The sequence below is a fragment of the Coffea arabica genome, chromosome 7e (genome assembly GCF_036785885.1).
Source record: "Coffea arabica cultivar ET-39 chromosome 7e, Coffea Arabica ET-39 HiFi, whole genome shotgun sequence".
Classification (NCBI taxonomy): domain Eukaryota; kingdom Viridiplantae; phylum Streptophyta; class Magnoliopsida; order Gentianales; family Rubiaceae; genus Coffea; species Coffea arabica.
Genome location: NC_092323.1, coordinates 42,329,964 through 42,345,440, shown reverse-complemented (window position 1 = coordinate 42,345,440; position 15,477 = coordinate 42,329,964). Strand labels below are relative to the sequence as shown.

Here is a 15,477-nt window from a genome sequence, read left to right as displayed (position 1 = left end):
TTATAAATTTTTAATATTTTTGTCCAAATTTTAAAAGGAAACCTATTAAATGATTTTTGAAACCTGTTAGAAACTTATAATATTCTTTTTATTAAAGAAGTACATTGATCAATTTTCAAATTAAATTTGTTTGTCATGATAATTAAGGGACCATAACAAAAGGGTAACTATAGAGTGAAATTACCTTTGCTCTCTCAAAATTAGTTTTTCAAGTCATATATTTTGAATTCCATTAATAATGTTACAAAATTTTGAAAACAAGGAAAGAAAGTGATATTTTTTAAATTTCATAGATGCTAAGTGATATTGTCAAAAACTTTAGGGAAGATTTCCAAAATTATTCCATTTTTGAACCTTCCTTATTCTTCTAGGGCCTAAATATAGTAGAAAAAAGTGAAATTAGGATAAGTAGGTGAGATTTTTAGAAGTTTAGGATACTAAGTCATATTGACAAAAATCTCAGGAGAGAATTTTGATATTATCACTTGTTATAATATAACTTAGTTAAGTGTAGGTTTTGATACCTAAGAGAGGTTCCTGTAATATGTTAAACCCCACGGAAGGAATGTGAATCTAATCCTGAAAATGATTGGAAAATATATTATACAACTATTGGTTATCACCTAAATCCATAAATAGTAACTAACTTGTGACATGATTACCTTTCTTTACTTTTTGAAATAAATAAGCCCCCCAATCAAATTCCATTCTAATATAGATTTCTCTTCCTTCAAATTGTCATTTGATAAACATTCACAATAAGATTTTGAAACCCTCCCTACTCATCGAATTGAAAAAATTACTGGGTCAAGAGTCACTGGTTAAATAGTTAGACTAACCATTATCGACTTGTGATGTCATAAATAATTGATATATTACTTTCATTATTATGCATATTTGGTCAATCTATTAAATTAGATATCAAATTTTTTTGAAATAAAAAAGAAAGAACATGAAATGATATAAGAAATTCTAAGTGATTTAGACCTAACACATAGTTCTCGAAAAGTAACATGGCAAAAATCTATGATGCACAAAAAATGGGGAAGAATTGAAAACATTGAAGAAATAAAAGAGTTAATAGCAAAAAATGCAGAAACCTACTTTTGAAGAGTGTGTCTTAGATAGATATATGTTTTATTAGTACATTAAATATCCTGATAACTTGGTCAAAGACCACTGTATTGCATTGAAGAACTGGGTATAAATGAACAAATCAAGAACCAAACTAGTTTAATAAGAACCATTCTAGTTTGAAGGTTTACCAATCCGACCGAATAAGGTAATTGATTCGTAAAAAATTTTAAATAAAAGGTAATTGATAATTTGACAATATCTAATGAAGGCAAAATTGTCTTTTTTGATAAAAGCATACATTTGACAACTCAATTGGGAGCAATTTATAAGTTCTGTGAACATAGTGTGCAATTTGCTGCTTGACCATAGTTATAAGGGGCAATACGTGATTAACCTATAAATCCATGCAATGGCAAAATACACGGCATTAATACCAACAATGTAGCCATTAAAACAATAATATGTAACAAAATAATAAATTTTATCACTCATTAAAAAATTGCGACAATAAAACAGTAATATATAGAAAAATAATAAAATTTATCACTCATTAAAAACTTGTGTTTCACAATTGATTATATCCATCAAAATTCAAATTAAATACTTATCAACCATGAACTACATTAATAAAGCTCAGTGACTACCAAAAAAGGACTAAATCCCTCTTTGGGCTGTAGGTCGGGGGTTCAAACCCCATCTGCAGTGAAAAAAAGCCAAAAGAAGTGCTAGACATCCCCTTACATAACCTGATACAAGCATTAGGATCATTACTAGCTCGTGCCAAGATGCTTGAGAATTTTTTCAATTCAATCCATGATGTTCAAGATTCTGTTGAAATACATGAAATTGTGAAGAGGATGGAGCACTAGCTATTTGATCTTCATGTTTTTAGTTTCTTTTGTTTTGTTAGATTTTTCTTGTTTAGTTGGTTAGGTAGTTATTATTATGAATAAATATGGCCAACTATGTGAGCTATTTTAGCCATTTAAAAGTAGTTAGGGAAATAAGTGACTAAATCCTTATCCAAATTGGATTAGTTTGAGTGACTAAATAAGTGACTAAATCCTTATCCAAATTGGATTAATCTTAGTGACTAAATAAACTATCCAAATTGGATTAGTTTTAGTGATTTAGTTTTTAGCTATAAATAGGTCTTTTCTATTCCATTGTAAGAGAGTTATGAGATGAATAAAAATTGAGAGTTTTTCTCTTTCTTGTTCCTTAGGAACATTCCTTGATACAAAGTGAGTTATGTCTCATTTGTTCAAGTTTTGACTTATCAATTCAAGATCATGTTGAATTGTGGTGCCATTCAACCAACAAATCTTTGTTCGCTAATTCGTTAGGTTGTGGGTTGAGATTAAATTCAACGTTCACACCTTGGGAGTTAGAGGGGTCGAGATTTTTCCATCTTTTGTATTCATAATTTGGTCAAGATAGATCCTTCCGCTACCTGTGCAATTCGTTTCTTCTCGAGCGGTCCTTGAAGAATCGAGTTTGCATCATCTGGTATCAGAGTTTCGGCTCTTGATTCAGGTTAATATCCTTTTTCTTTTCTTATTTTTCCTATTATTTTTCTACCAAAACCTTAGTCACCTTTTATTTAAAAAAAATTATTCTTGTTTTCTTGATTTTATTTGTTGAGTCTAACCTACCTCGTTGTTTGATCGAGGTTGGAATTTCTTGGTGTGATTACGTTCTTGAAAACAGGTTTTTCAAGGGTTTAACTCCCAATTAAATTTCTTCCAAGTGAAGTCGTAACCTTGTGTCGAGTTGTCAAAAGCAAAAAAAAAAATTTGGATACTGTACACGGGGAGGGGTACTGTAGCATACTGTTCATCGTACTGTTCATCCGAGTTACTATTCATCCAAATTTTAAAAAAAAATCAAATTGTATTTTTTGTGTTTGCTTTTTCGTTTTTGGTATCCATCCGTGGTTAGGTGGTAGAAGAGTCCTTAGGGTTTCCAATTCCTAATTTATTTAGGATTAGTAAGTTCGTGACTTTCATTTTCCCATTGTGCACAACTTTTCTTTGCTGTCCAATTCCTAGCATCTTTGGGAGTCCATCAAAACTATTATTTCTAATCCTTAATTGTGTGGGAAAAAAAGAAAAATTTTCAGTTTATTTCCATTACCAATTCCATCCCCCTTTACAATACAAAAAGTCCCCCATTATTGCTACACTTATGTATTTTTTTTGATCAAATCTCGATTCGAGGACGAATCGCTTTCAAGAGGAGGAGAATGATACGAGCAGTAGGACCATCACTAGCTCGTGCCAAGATGCTTGAGGGTTTTTTTAATTCAATCCATGATGTTCAAGATTCTGTTGAAATACATGAAGTCGTGAAGAGGATGGAGCGCTAGCTATTTGATCTTCATGTTTTTAGTTTCTTTTGTTTTGTTTGATTTTTCTTGTTTAGTTGGTTAGGTAGTTATTAATATGAATAAATATGGCCAGCTATGTCAGTTATTTGAGCCATTTAAAAGTAGTTAAGGAAATAAGTGACTAAATTCTTATCCAAATTGGATTAGTCTTAGTGGTTTAGTTTTTAGCTATAAATAGGCTTTTTCTATTCCATTGTAAGAGAGTTATGAGATGAATAAAAATTGAGAGTTTTTCTCTTTCTTGTTCCTTGGGAACATTCCTTGATACAAAGTGAGTTATGTTTCCTTTGTTCAAGTTTTGGCTTATCAATTCAAGATCATGCTGAATAGTGGCGCCATTCAACCAACAAATCTTTGTTCGCTAATTCATTAGGTTGTGGGTTGAGATTAAATTCACGGTTCACACCTCGGGGGTTAGAGGAGTCGAGATTTTTTCATCTTTTGTATCCATAACCTGGTCAAGATAGATCGTTCCGCTGCCTGTGCAATTCGATTTTTCAAGACATGTCCTTGGAGAATCAGTTCGCATCATAACCTCTTTAGACTCCCTTCTCCAATAGAATGAGATAGATTAAATTATAAGAATATTATCATTACTGAAAAAGGTATCCTCGGCCGAATAGGGTAGATTAGGCTATAAAAATGTTATTGTTGCGGGAAATGTAGAATATAATAGATTATATTATAAAAATGTTATCGTTGCTAGCCCCTTACATAGGTTCTTCAGGCTCCCCTCCCCGGTAGAATAAGATAGATTAACTTATAAAAATATTATCGTTGCAGAAAAAGATATCCTCAGTCAAATAGGATAGATTAAGTTATAAGAATATTATCATTGCGGAAAAATGTAGAATATGATAGATTAGATTATAGGAATGTTATCTTTGCGGCCAAAAAAAAACCCATGAATTACATAACCTCTTTAGACTCCCTTCTCCGGTAGTATAGGATAGATTAGGTTATATGAATGTTGTCGTTGCAGGAAAAGGTATCCTCAGTCGAATAGGATAAATTAGGTTATAGAAATGTTATCATTGCTAAAAAAGGTAGAATAGGATAGATTATATTATAAGAATGTTATCATTGCGAAAAAAAATCATAAATTACATAGTCTCTTTACGCTTTCCTTTCAGGAAGAATAGGATAGATTAAGTTATAAGAATGCTATCGTTACAAAAAAAGGTATCGTCACTCGAATATGATAGATTAGGTTATAAAAATGTTATCGTTGTGGAAAAAAAATCATGAATTACATGGCCTCTTTAAACTAATAGATTAGATTATAAAAATGTTATCGTTGCCGAAAAAAAAACCATGAACTACATTATGGAATTGATATGACAATCATATACATAACAACCAATAATCATCAATGAATAGGGTTTCATTGTCAAATTCCCTAAAATAAAACAATCACATATACACACAGTTAATAATCCAAATCGAATTATGTTCATCTTAAGATTTGAAATGAATAATTCAAATTTTTCTGAATAAATATGGCTCCATATTGACCGTTGATGGCCCTCAGTGGCGCAACCACTGAGGTCCAGTGTCCAACTTACCCCAATTCATGAACATTCAATTTTTCTCGTTTTTTCTTTTCTTTAAATATTTCCAAAATAATTAACAATAATATATAGGGATAATTTCAAAAACCTCCCTTGAGCTTTCTAACTATTTTACTGGTCTTCCTTTATATTTTGAAAACTATATTAACTTTCCTTAAACTTTATTATCTTGTAATATCTAAATTCAATCAACAATTAAAAAATAATATTAGAAGAAAGAAAACCATATAATTCCACCATTGCCCTTCATCTACTAAATTGTTTAATTAGTATAATACTAGCTCAAATATTAAAGAAAACATTAAAATTTGCTATTTATCATTAGGGATTAAATCACATATGGCATAAAAAATAATATATCATTCTATATATTTTAGTTAATGTAAGATTCAAATTATTCTTTTCAGTTATGAACTCATTGTCAAACATGATCAATAACAAATAATTAAAAAAATATGCAACTAAAATATTACAAGGAGCGAACTTTAATACTATAAAAATCTCAATAACTAATCTTAATATGTTGACAAGAATATTTATGATATTCAAGTTTATTCTCTGTAATATTTTAGTTGCAAATTTTTTGGTTTTTTATTATTGATCATGTTTGACAACGGGTATGTAGCTGCAAAGAGTAATTTGGATTTTGTATTAAGTGAAAAATATAAAATGATATATTATTTTTTTGATGTTATATGTGATTTTATCCCAAATGATAAATAACAAATTTTAGTGGTTTTTTTAATATGTGAGTTGGTATTAGATTAATTAAATAATATTATAGATGAGGAATAATGATAGAATCATATTATTTTCTCTCTCTTACTATCACTTTTTATTTATTGATTGGACATAAATATTATATGATAAATAACCTCAAGGGAGGTTATTGTAATTTTTAAAACATAAAGGGAAGCCACTGAAATAGCCAGAAACCTCAAGGCAGGTTTCTGATATTGTCCCTAATATATACCCTCTCGGTCTTGGGGGCGGGTAAATTGCTAATTGTCTCTGTCCTTTAATCTCTCGCCTAAAACCCTAAACGCAAGTGAGTTACCTTCCTCTACCCCTCTCCTTCTCCAATCCATGGCACCCAAGAATCCAATATCTGATCAGCAGCCTCCTCCGCCGGAACTGGAAGAATCATCTTCTGAAGAAGAGGAGTCAGTGTCTAATAAACATATTCCTCCGCCAGAGCCAGAAACGATGAAAGAATCATCGGAACAAGAGGAGGAAGAGAGTTCTGAAGAAGAAGGAGAAGAAGAAGGGTCTGAAGAAGAAGAAGAAGAAGTAGGAGAATCTGATGTTGAAGAAGAACAAGATAAACAGAAATCTTCTCAGATTCTGCCCGATGTTCAAAAGCAGACCACCCCTCCACCTCAATTCCCTGCATATTCTGGCAAGGAAGGAGAGGAGGATGAGGAATCAGAAAACTCCATAGATTCTCCTTCTGCGTCGGATTTCAGAATCAAAGTTGTTACTCCTCCAAAGCCCACTTCGAAAGACTCTAAATCCATCTCAAAGCACCCCTTTGAAGCTGAGAAAGATGATGAAAGCGATTTGAGAGGTAAGAAAAAGGCTAAAGTTAATGCTGAAGAGTTCAGGAAAGATTCGAGTAGTGGAGGTGCTGGGAGGGTGTGGGGTGAGGAGGATGTAATCGATCTTCTTCAAAGCATGATTGATTTTAAGGATGAAAAAGGGGTTGATCCTTCTTCTAATATGCCTGCTTTTTATGACTTTGCTAGGGGAAAGTTGCAATTTGAATTTTCGAATACTCAGATTTATGAGAAGATTAGGAGGTTGAGGATTAAATTTTTCAATAATATGGAAAAATATGAGAAAGGAGGGGAGGACCTTGTTTTCCACAAGCGTCATGAGGCAGAAACTTTTGATCTCTCTAAAAAGATTTGGGGTAAGGGAGGTGATGGGATGATTAATAAGGGAGTTGATAAAAATGTAGATGGTAAGAGCAACAATGGCTATAATGGCAAAGCAAAAAAAGGTGGTAAAACTGTCCGTTCTGTGGATAAGAATGCAGTCAAAGAGTTGGGGAAAGATGATCATGAAGGTGATTTTGAGTCGAAGTATCCATTCTTGAGCCATTCGATTGATATGGACGTTGGGGGGGGTTTCTTGAGAGAGAATATCAGTTTGATTGGGGACGCCAAGGCAAAGGATTTGGAGGGCAAGTGGAAGAAATTCCGCGAAGCTGAAGTAGAGGTTTTATTGATGAAGATGGATTTGATGAAGGAGCACACTAAATTGGTTTTGGAAGGTATGAAGGAAAGTAATTAGTGCTTGGTAGGTTATATGTTTGGATTGTAAGGCATGTCTTTTGGGTTTCAGGTTATTTAGGCTGGAAATTTCATGCCACATATTCTTAGTCTGGCCATGAAAACCTTTTGGTGCCAATTTTGTTAAATCGGGTTTATAAGCTCTTTTGGACCTAGTAATTGGTAATATACAGTTGGTTCATTTTCGTTAAAGTTTAGTTATCAAATTTTATTAAATTCCTGATTATTGATTGCTCATCTGCCCTGTAATTTTGTATCTGCAGTGCTTCCCTGTTACTAGAAGTAGAAAGTTAACTGGAACTTACCTTCTTTTCCTAACTTGGGTGTAAGTGATCGAGCCCATATTAGCTAGGAATGGTGTTCACGTACAATGAACCCTTAGATCATTCCATGTATTTTTTCATTGATTTATCTTCTAGGTTATGCATCATAAAATGTTTTTCAGGATGGTGGACTACCATTCACTGTTTTTTCCTGGCTGCAATGCTATCTATTGTTGTAATTGCTACGCAATCTTTGGTTTGCTTTTTAGCCTTTTTTGAATCGGTACTTTGTAAATAGCTTATTTAGGTTTATTGATTCCTTTACTTCCCTGTTTACTTGTCTCGGGACCATTGGTCAAAACTTATGTTCAGCTAGTTGCTTGCTCAAACCAGTGACAGCATATTATGGTTTGAGAATTGTGAGTCACAGGGAAAGCTTTCTGCAGAATATCTATTCCTTGTTATGTTGTTGAGACAATAATTGATTCATTGGATCTGATTATTGCTATTAGTACATATCCCTAAACCATATTATGATCAGTCTTCAGAAAGACTATTCTTCAAGAGGGTGCTAGAAGAGATGATGCAGCTTGGACAGAGATTTTCTCTGATTCTTGTTTTGGACCAATGTTAGTTTTTTCTTTTTTATTTATCTATCAAGTTATATCAAGTAGTTTTTTCATGGTTTATACCAGTGAAAAAGAGTGAGACTCTTAACTACTTCGACTATGTGCAATGTGACAAAGCTTGTCAAATACTGGGGAATGTCAATGGTCTCAATTTCTTGCTCTGCATTGCCATTGTATTAAGATCACAGATATAAACTAAAATACGCATCTGCTTCAGCATAATCTATGAGAAGGTAGCAAACTCCTAGTTAAAGACATGACAGAAATGGTGGAATCAATTTTGAATTGCTTGTATGCCCAGTATGTGGAATGTAATTCAAACTCAGATTGCAGGAAGTGGATGGAATTTTGGTTGGAACTCTAAATAATGATTGTCTTCTTAGGTATGGGGGAGAAATATTGCCTTTTTTCAAACCGAAGAACTCCCACTTACACCCTCGGATAGAGGTTGAAAACTCTAAAATTGCTACATTTAAATTTTTGTTTTCTTTTTTTTTTCCCTGCATTTGAATTGTTACCAAATGAATACGTGGTAACCAATCTGATTCCCAACTTCTGATGTCGATGAAAACGGTGTACATTTGTATGTTGAGTTGCTTGAATACCAATGCATTGCTCCTATAATTAGGATTTGGTACTATTGTCTCCCTTTTTGAGGAATCTGACTAGTAGATTTTTTAACGCATCAAGTATATGTAGCCATGTAGGAATATGCGATTAAGCAAGAAAAGCTTGAGAAATCCCATATGTTTAAAAGTTGATCGGAGGTTCACAGGAGTTGGGACATTTTTTTAAGGATGAAAGATGTGAGGATTTAGTAATAACTGCAAAATACAGCTTCCATGGACAATCCTGCATATCAATAGAGTATCAATTGTGTGTATTTCAAAATTGGCCAAGGTCCTCAACAATCCCGCTAGACCTTTAGAAAGAAATGCATGTGGTGAAGAAATATGAAGAAATGTGAATATGGCAGATTGCTTTTTGTTGTCAATTTTCTATGACAAATTTATTAAAAAAAAAAAATTTGTTTTCTAAGACCCAAAAAAAAAAGATTAGAAGTCCGCCAACGGAACAACCAACAAAATTTATTTTTTTGTGCTGCTCTTTTATTTATGGTTGTAGTTTTTTTTTTTTTAGGGGTGTCCCGTAGGAGTGGATCCCGCAGACTATTCCCCACCCTTCACAATTTGCTGGCAGCAAGGTTTGAACTAGGGACCTAAGTCTCCATCTTCAGCAACCTCAAATTAATGTTTTGGCCAACTCTGTTGGGATAACTAGATATTAGACTTAAGAAAACTTATTCATACTAGCATTTTCAATTGACATGTTTATGTTTCCGCGTATTTTCTCAATAGGAGAGATGTAGTTTTTAGTCGCCAACGTTTTGCTTGTCAAATTGATCCCCAATGTTTCGATTAAAAGAAATATGGTCCACCAATTTTTTTATTTTAGACAAATTTATGACAATTGATAGATCACAATAGTAAAATCAAATCAGCAATACTAAGAAGTTTTTAATTTACATTTTTTGTCTCTTAAAATTTGAAGTTTCGATTTATATGGTCGTTTAGATTTCATGTTGATGTAATTAGAGCTTTATGATGAAGCAAAGTATGAATTGAATTAAAAATATTACAAATGTATTCCTAAATGCCTATATCATTTCCTCAAAACACCAGCACAACATTATCATATAACCTAAAAAGCATCTTTTTTATTACATTAGTTACAATTGGATAACATTAGATTCATAATATAACTTCTTTTTTCCTTCTAGTTAAAATATATCATTCCAATAAAAAAAATTTTAAAGTACTTATCTTACTGTTTGTGTACATGAATAATTTTAGGGTAAAATAGCAAAAAACTTCTTATGATTTGTTAAATGATCAATTTAACTCTCTCTAATTTGGAAACATACACTATAGCTCCGTATAGTTTCGACTAAATTAAAAATTGAATGCAAAGCATCTAACCTAACAGTTTTATGTGAAATATCAATATTGCCTTTGCTATGCGTGAAATACTTTGCATTCAATTTTTGATTTAATCAAAATCACAAAAAGTTATAGTATAATTTTTCAAACCAAAGGGAGTTAAATAAAAAATTTGACAAATCACACAAAGTTCATTTATATAGGAGCAATATTGACATTTCATGTACAACATTTAGATTAGATGCCTTTCATCCAGTTTTCAATTTAGTTGAAACCACAATGAGTTATAGTGTAGGTTTCTATACCAGAGAGAGAGAAATTGAACATTTTGCAAACCACAAGGAGTTTTTGGCATTTTACCCTTAATTTTATTGAATAGTTCGAATAATTCAACAAAAGTACCTTCGTTATTTAAAACTCAATTGATAATATATTAGAATGATAAAAGGTGAATAGCTTAATATACAAATATATATATTCGTTGTTGACTATTTAATTATGAATATAACTGAAAATGATATAATTCATTATCAATCAATTACTTACAATTTATAAAGTAAATACATATATTGAACCAAATTTGAGACCAACAAGGCAAAAAAGAAGCAAAAGAAATTAATGGCAAGAGTAAATGAAATAAGGATATTGAAAATTAGAGGGAATGGATGTTTAATTAACTTTTCTAACATTTTCTTATTAGGGATAATTTCAAAACCTCCCTTGAGATTTTTTATAATATTGCTCAACTCCCTAAATTTCTAATAAAATCACTTACCTCCCTTATAAGTTAAAGTCAATATTACAAGGAAGTATTTGATTCCTAAGATAATTTTAAAAAAGTCCAGTAAGTACTAATAGCCAAAGAGGCCTTAGTCTATAACTAAGACTGAGGTCTCAGGGTTTGGATATCCTGGATTCAAATTCCCTTTCCTCCTCCTTATTTTTAAATCTTACCCTTCCTCTATTAGAAAAAAATTTTTAAAAAAGGTTACTACTAAAATAAACCAACACTCCTAAAGTTTTAAAATATCACTAACATCCTTCTGAACCATGTATTTTGTAATAAAACTAAGGATGGCAATGGGGACGGGGGCCCGCTGGCACCGCCCCGCGGCGGGCTATTGGGGCGGGGAGAATTTGTTCCCCCCGTTTAGAAACGGGGCGTGGGCCACCCGTTTAAAAAAAATAAAGATATATATATGTACATAATTATATATAATATTTAATTTAATTAGTTATAAATTCATAATAATGATATTATTAGTTATATGTATCATTTAATGTATATTAGTATATGTAATATAATTGATATTATCAATTATACTACTAATTATACATGTCTATTAATAAAAATTATTAATTATTTATACTAAATTTATTAATACATTTATATTAAATTCCTAACTACGCTTAATACAATAACACTTTTTTCTAAAAAAATAGAATAATAATTTAGTGATTGTATTTGTATCAAAAGTGAAAACTTGATTATTTTAGTTATATTTGTTTTATCATATTAGATTGTATTCAAATAACTTTTATTTAATTATTTTTATGAGTTTCAATTGTGAAGTTACAATAAATAATAATTTGGTGATGTGTTGATATTTTAGTACTTGATTATTTACTAAAATTTAATTATAATGAAATTATATAATAAATTTTTTTAACCCCGTGGGGGAAGCGGGGCAGGGTGGGGGAAGCGCCCCCGCCCCATTGCCCCCCTTAAATAAAACCACCCTTACATTATAAAAGTATTCTAACATTTTGTTATTAGGGATAATTCAAAAACCTTCCTTGAGGTTGGTTTTTGATAATATCACTTAGTTCCCCTTAACTTCTAGTAATATACTTATCTCCCTTATTAGTTGAAGTCAGCATTACTTTCAGCAAGATTTCTATTAATAGTGAAGAGACCTTAGATTACTAACTAAAGTTGAGATCCCAAGAATTAGAACTTTTGGTTTCAAATCCGCCCTTCCTCTCTCTACTTCTCGAATCACATCCCTTCTTGCTCGGACAAAAAAGTTTCTACCAATATCAAGTAGCACCTCTAAACTTTTAAAAAAATCACTTATCTCACTTTGGACCATGTATTCTACAATAATACCACCCTTACATCATAAAAGTATTATTAAAATAATTATTTATGGAGAGAGATGTATTTTTCTTCAAACTGTACCAATTATTGTTGTCCTATCTTGAATTTTCCGTTGAATTGATTTTTAATGTAAGATTATCATCAAAGGACTTAAAAAGCTAGGGTAGGGCAGATGTTAAGAGTAACTAGAGTTGTTAGAACAGTGATTTATTTCTATTTTTGGTATTTCTAGATTTTTTGTCGACATAATTGGTAGAGTAATAAAGAAAAGTTAATATAAGGTTGAGATAGGATGACTGAAAAAGTGGAAAAAGAGAGGTTTGAATACGAAATAATTGTTAGATCAGTCATTTTTATGGATTTCAATTTATTATCTTTCATTATTTTTGCATAAGTAATTGTTCTAATAATGAGGATAATTTGATGTAAGGCTGACATAGGAAGACTAAAAGTAGAGAAGGGGCATTTAAGTAAAAAACACCTATTGTTTATGGATTTTAATTTTTTCTTTTCTAAAATTTTTGGATAAATAATTGATAGAATGGCTAGTGTAAATTAATATAATTTGACATAAAACTATAAGAATTAGGTGGAGGGGTTGTTTAAGTAAAAAAAAAATTGTTAGAATACCCTTTTCTTTACTGAATTTCAGATTTTTCTCTTCCAATTCTTTTTATTTTTTGCCTAAATAAATGTGATGTTTAAGTGAAAAAATAATTGTTAGAATACCCTTTTCTTTAATGAATTTTAGATTTTTCTCCTCCAATTCTTTTTCTTTTTTTTGCCTAAATAAATGTTAGAATAGTAAGAGAGATTTAATATAAGGTTAGCATTGGAGGATTAAGAAATTTAGAAGAAGGGTATTTAAATGTAAAAATAATTAATCGTATGTCATTGCTTTATTGACACATTAGTTTTTCTTCCAGGCTTTTTCACCTAGCTAATTACTAAAATAGCAATAACAATTTTGTACATGGTTGGTATACGAAGATTACATAGGTGAAATAGTTTAAGGCTAAAAATAAAAAAGTTGTTATAATCACCATTTTATTCTAGTGCTTTGGTTTTCTCTTCCATATTTGTTTTGCCTATGAGCTAGTATGTATGAAAGACAGTTTATGGATGCCAATCTACCTACCACATAGCTCATGCTGTTAACCTTTATTATTTCCTTGGCTCGCATTAATGAAAGATGTTTGCATTTTCTTTAGCACACAAATATCTTGCTTTTTTTGTTTTTATTTTTTTAAATTTTTCCCCTTCTAAGAAGTTTTGACTGTGGCCTTGCAATTAGAGGCACAATTTTGTTTTCTAATGTTGGCAGATGTCTCTTTTAATATTGAATAAGCCATGCTTGTGCAGTTTTGTACTTTCAAAATCTGCTAATCAATATTTCAATTTTTTTTCACGGCTAGCTATCATTATATGCAAGTCTAACAGCATAAGTAACTATAACTATTGCTATTATAAACATAATATGTTTGATAGCTATTATTAAATTCCACCACATTATATCAACAACCTCATGTGGACCTTTTACTTATCCTAACATGAATTTTGATAATGAATTAACAAGTAAGGTAACAAAAAGGATAATTTTGAGTTCTAAATATGTTCTCTACTTAATTGAAATTTTTAAGCAAATTTTTTTCTACTAGGGTCTGAACACGTTAAAAGAAAATTTTCACCGTAGATCAATGAGATTTCTAGAAGGTTCGGGGTCCTAATTGCTAAGTGATATTGATACATATCTCATGAGAGATTTTTTAATAATGAATATCTTAATTTTACAAATAGTGTATGTGTGTGTGTATATATATATGTGTGTGTTATAAAACTAATATTAGCGTTGTCTAAGATTTGTATTGTTTATATATTGGGCGTAATGCCAAAAAATCAAGAAAACTGATGAATTTAAGAAAAAGGAAAGAGAAAAAGTAGACAAGAAAGAAGAATTATTCTTTCATTCATTCATTCAAATGAACTCAAGTTCTGTGTATCTGATATAAGAGAGGGTGGGGGAGACAAAAGAGTTCAATGTGCATCAACTAACTGTAATTCTTATCAAAATAGTGACAAATCTTATCTACTATAGAAAGATGGTGATAAAATCCCATCTACATCTGAAAGATAGTAATAGGTTGTTATAACTTACAGGGATGAGATGAATGTGATAAACATTTATAATTATTTGATTATTTCATAATACTCGCCCTTGGATATCTATTACACAAAGAACTTTATTAGGAAAAGATCCAATGGGAAAATAAATCCCAGTGAAGAAAAAGAATACGCTATTTTTGTATTTTAATTTCTCCCCCTAGATCCAAACATCAACTGAGATTTTTTAGTCGACACATTCCAATATTCTTCACTAATTTCTCAAATGTCATAGTCGACAATGTATTGGTAAATAAATTTTCCAGATTATTGCTAGCTTGGATTGGTTCATATCAATATCACTACTTTTTTATAGATCATGAGAAAAGAAGAATTTTGGTGAAATATATTTCGTCCTGTCTTCTTTAATATGTCATTCTTTCAATTGAGTTATACAAACTGCAATATCATAAAATGTCATTAGAGGATTTTCCTTGTTAGAGGATAATCCACTATTTTTTCAAATATAATGGATCATTGATTTTAACCAAATACATTCTCAACTGACCTCATGTATTGCTATTATTTCAGCATGATTTGAAGAGGTGGTAGCTATACATTGTTTTCTAGATCGCCCTGGAACGGCCGTAAAACTACATGTAAATAAATAGCTAGTTTGAGACCTTACTTTATGTAGGTCAGATAAATATCTAATATCAGTATAATCAAGTAATTGAAATCGAGAATTATATAGGTAATATAACACAAGATCAATGGTTACTTGGAGATAACAAAAAATATGTCTTATATTATTTTTAATGTCATCTAGTAGGAGAGAAACTAAATCTTGCTAATAAATTCACAAAAAATGATATATCTATCTTCTACAATTAGCAAGATATCTTAGTGCAACTAATTGTACTAAGATATGGTATTTCAGAACCAAGAATCTCTTTATCTTTTTTTTTTTTTTTTGGTCTAAAGAGATTTTGCCTTGGTTTCCAATATCTTACTCAAATATGATTTTTCCAAAATATTTGATTTCAAATTCTTTCTTCAAATATTCAACTGCCTTTTGGATCTTTTTTGAAGTTTCAATTAAATTCATATCAT

The 15,477-nt window shown here is 30.9% G+C and overlaps 1 protein-coding gene across 1 annotated transcript; it reads left to right on the top strand.

Annotated features, from left to right (window-relative positions):
* The first annotated feature begins 6,007 nt into the window (after positions 1 to 6,007).
* Positions 6,008 to 7,523, top strand: LOC113701014 (STOREKEEPER protein-like). The gene has a single exon (XM_027221453.2). The coding sequence runs from the start codon at positions 6,124 to 6,126 to the stop codon at positions 7,330 to 7,332; it is 1,209 nt and encodes a 402-aa protein (XP_027077254.1). The 5' UTR covers positions 6,008 to 6,123; the 3' UTR covers positions 7,333 to 7,523.
* The last annotated feature ends 7,954 nt before the right edge of the window (positions 7,524 to 15,477 follow it).

Coding starts and splice junctions, on each gene's coding strand:
- LOC113701014 (XM_027221453.2), top strand. CDS start 6,124: ATGGCACCCAAGAATCCAATATCTGATCAGCAGCCTCCTCCGCCGGAA.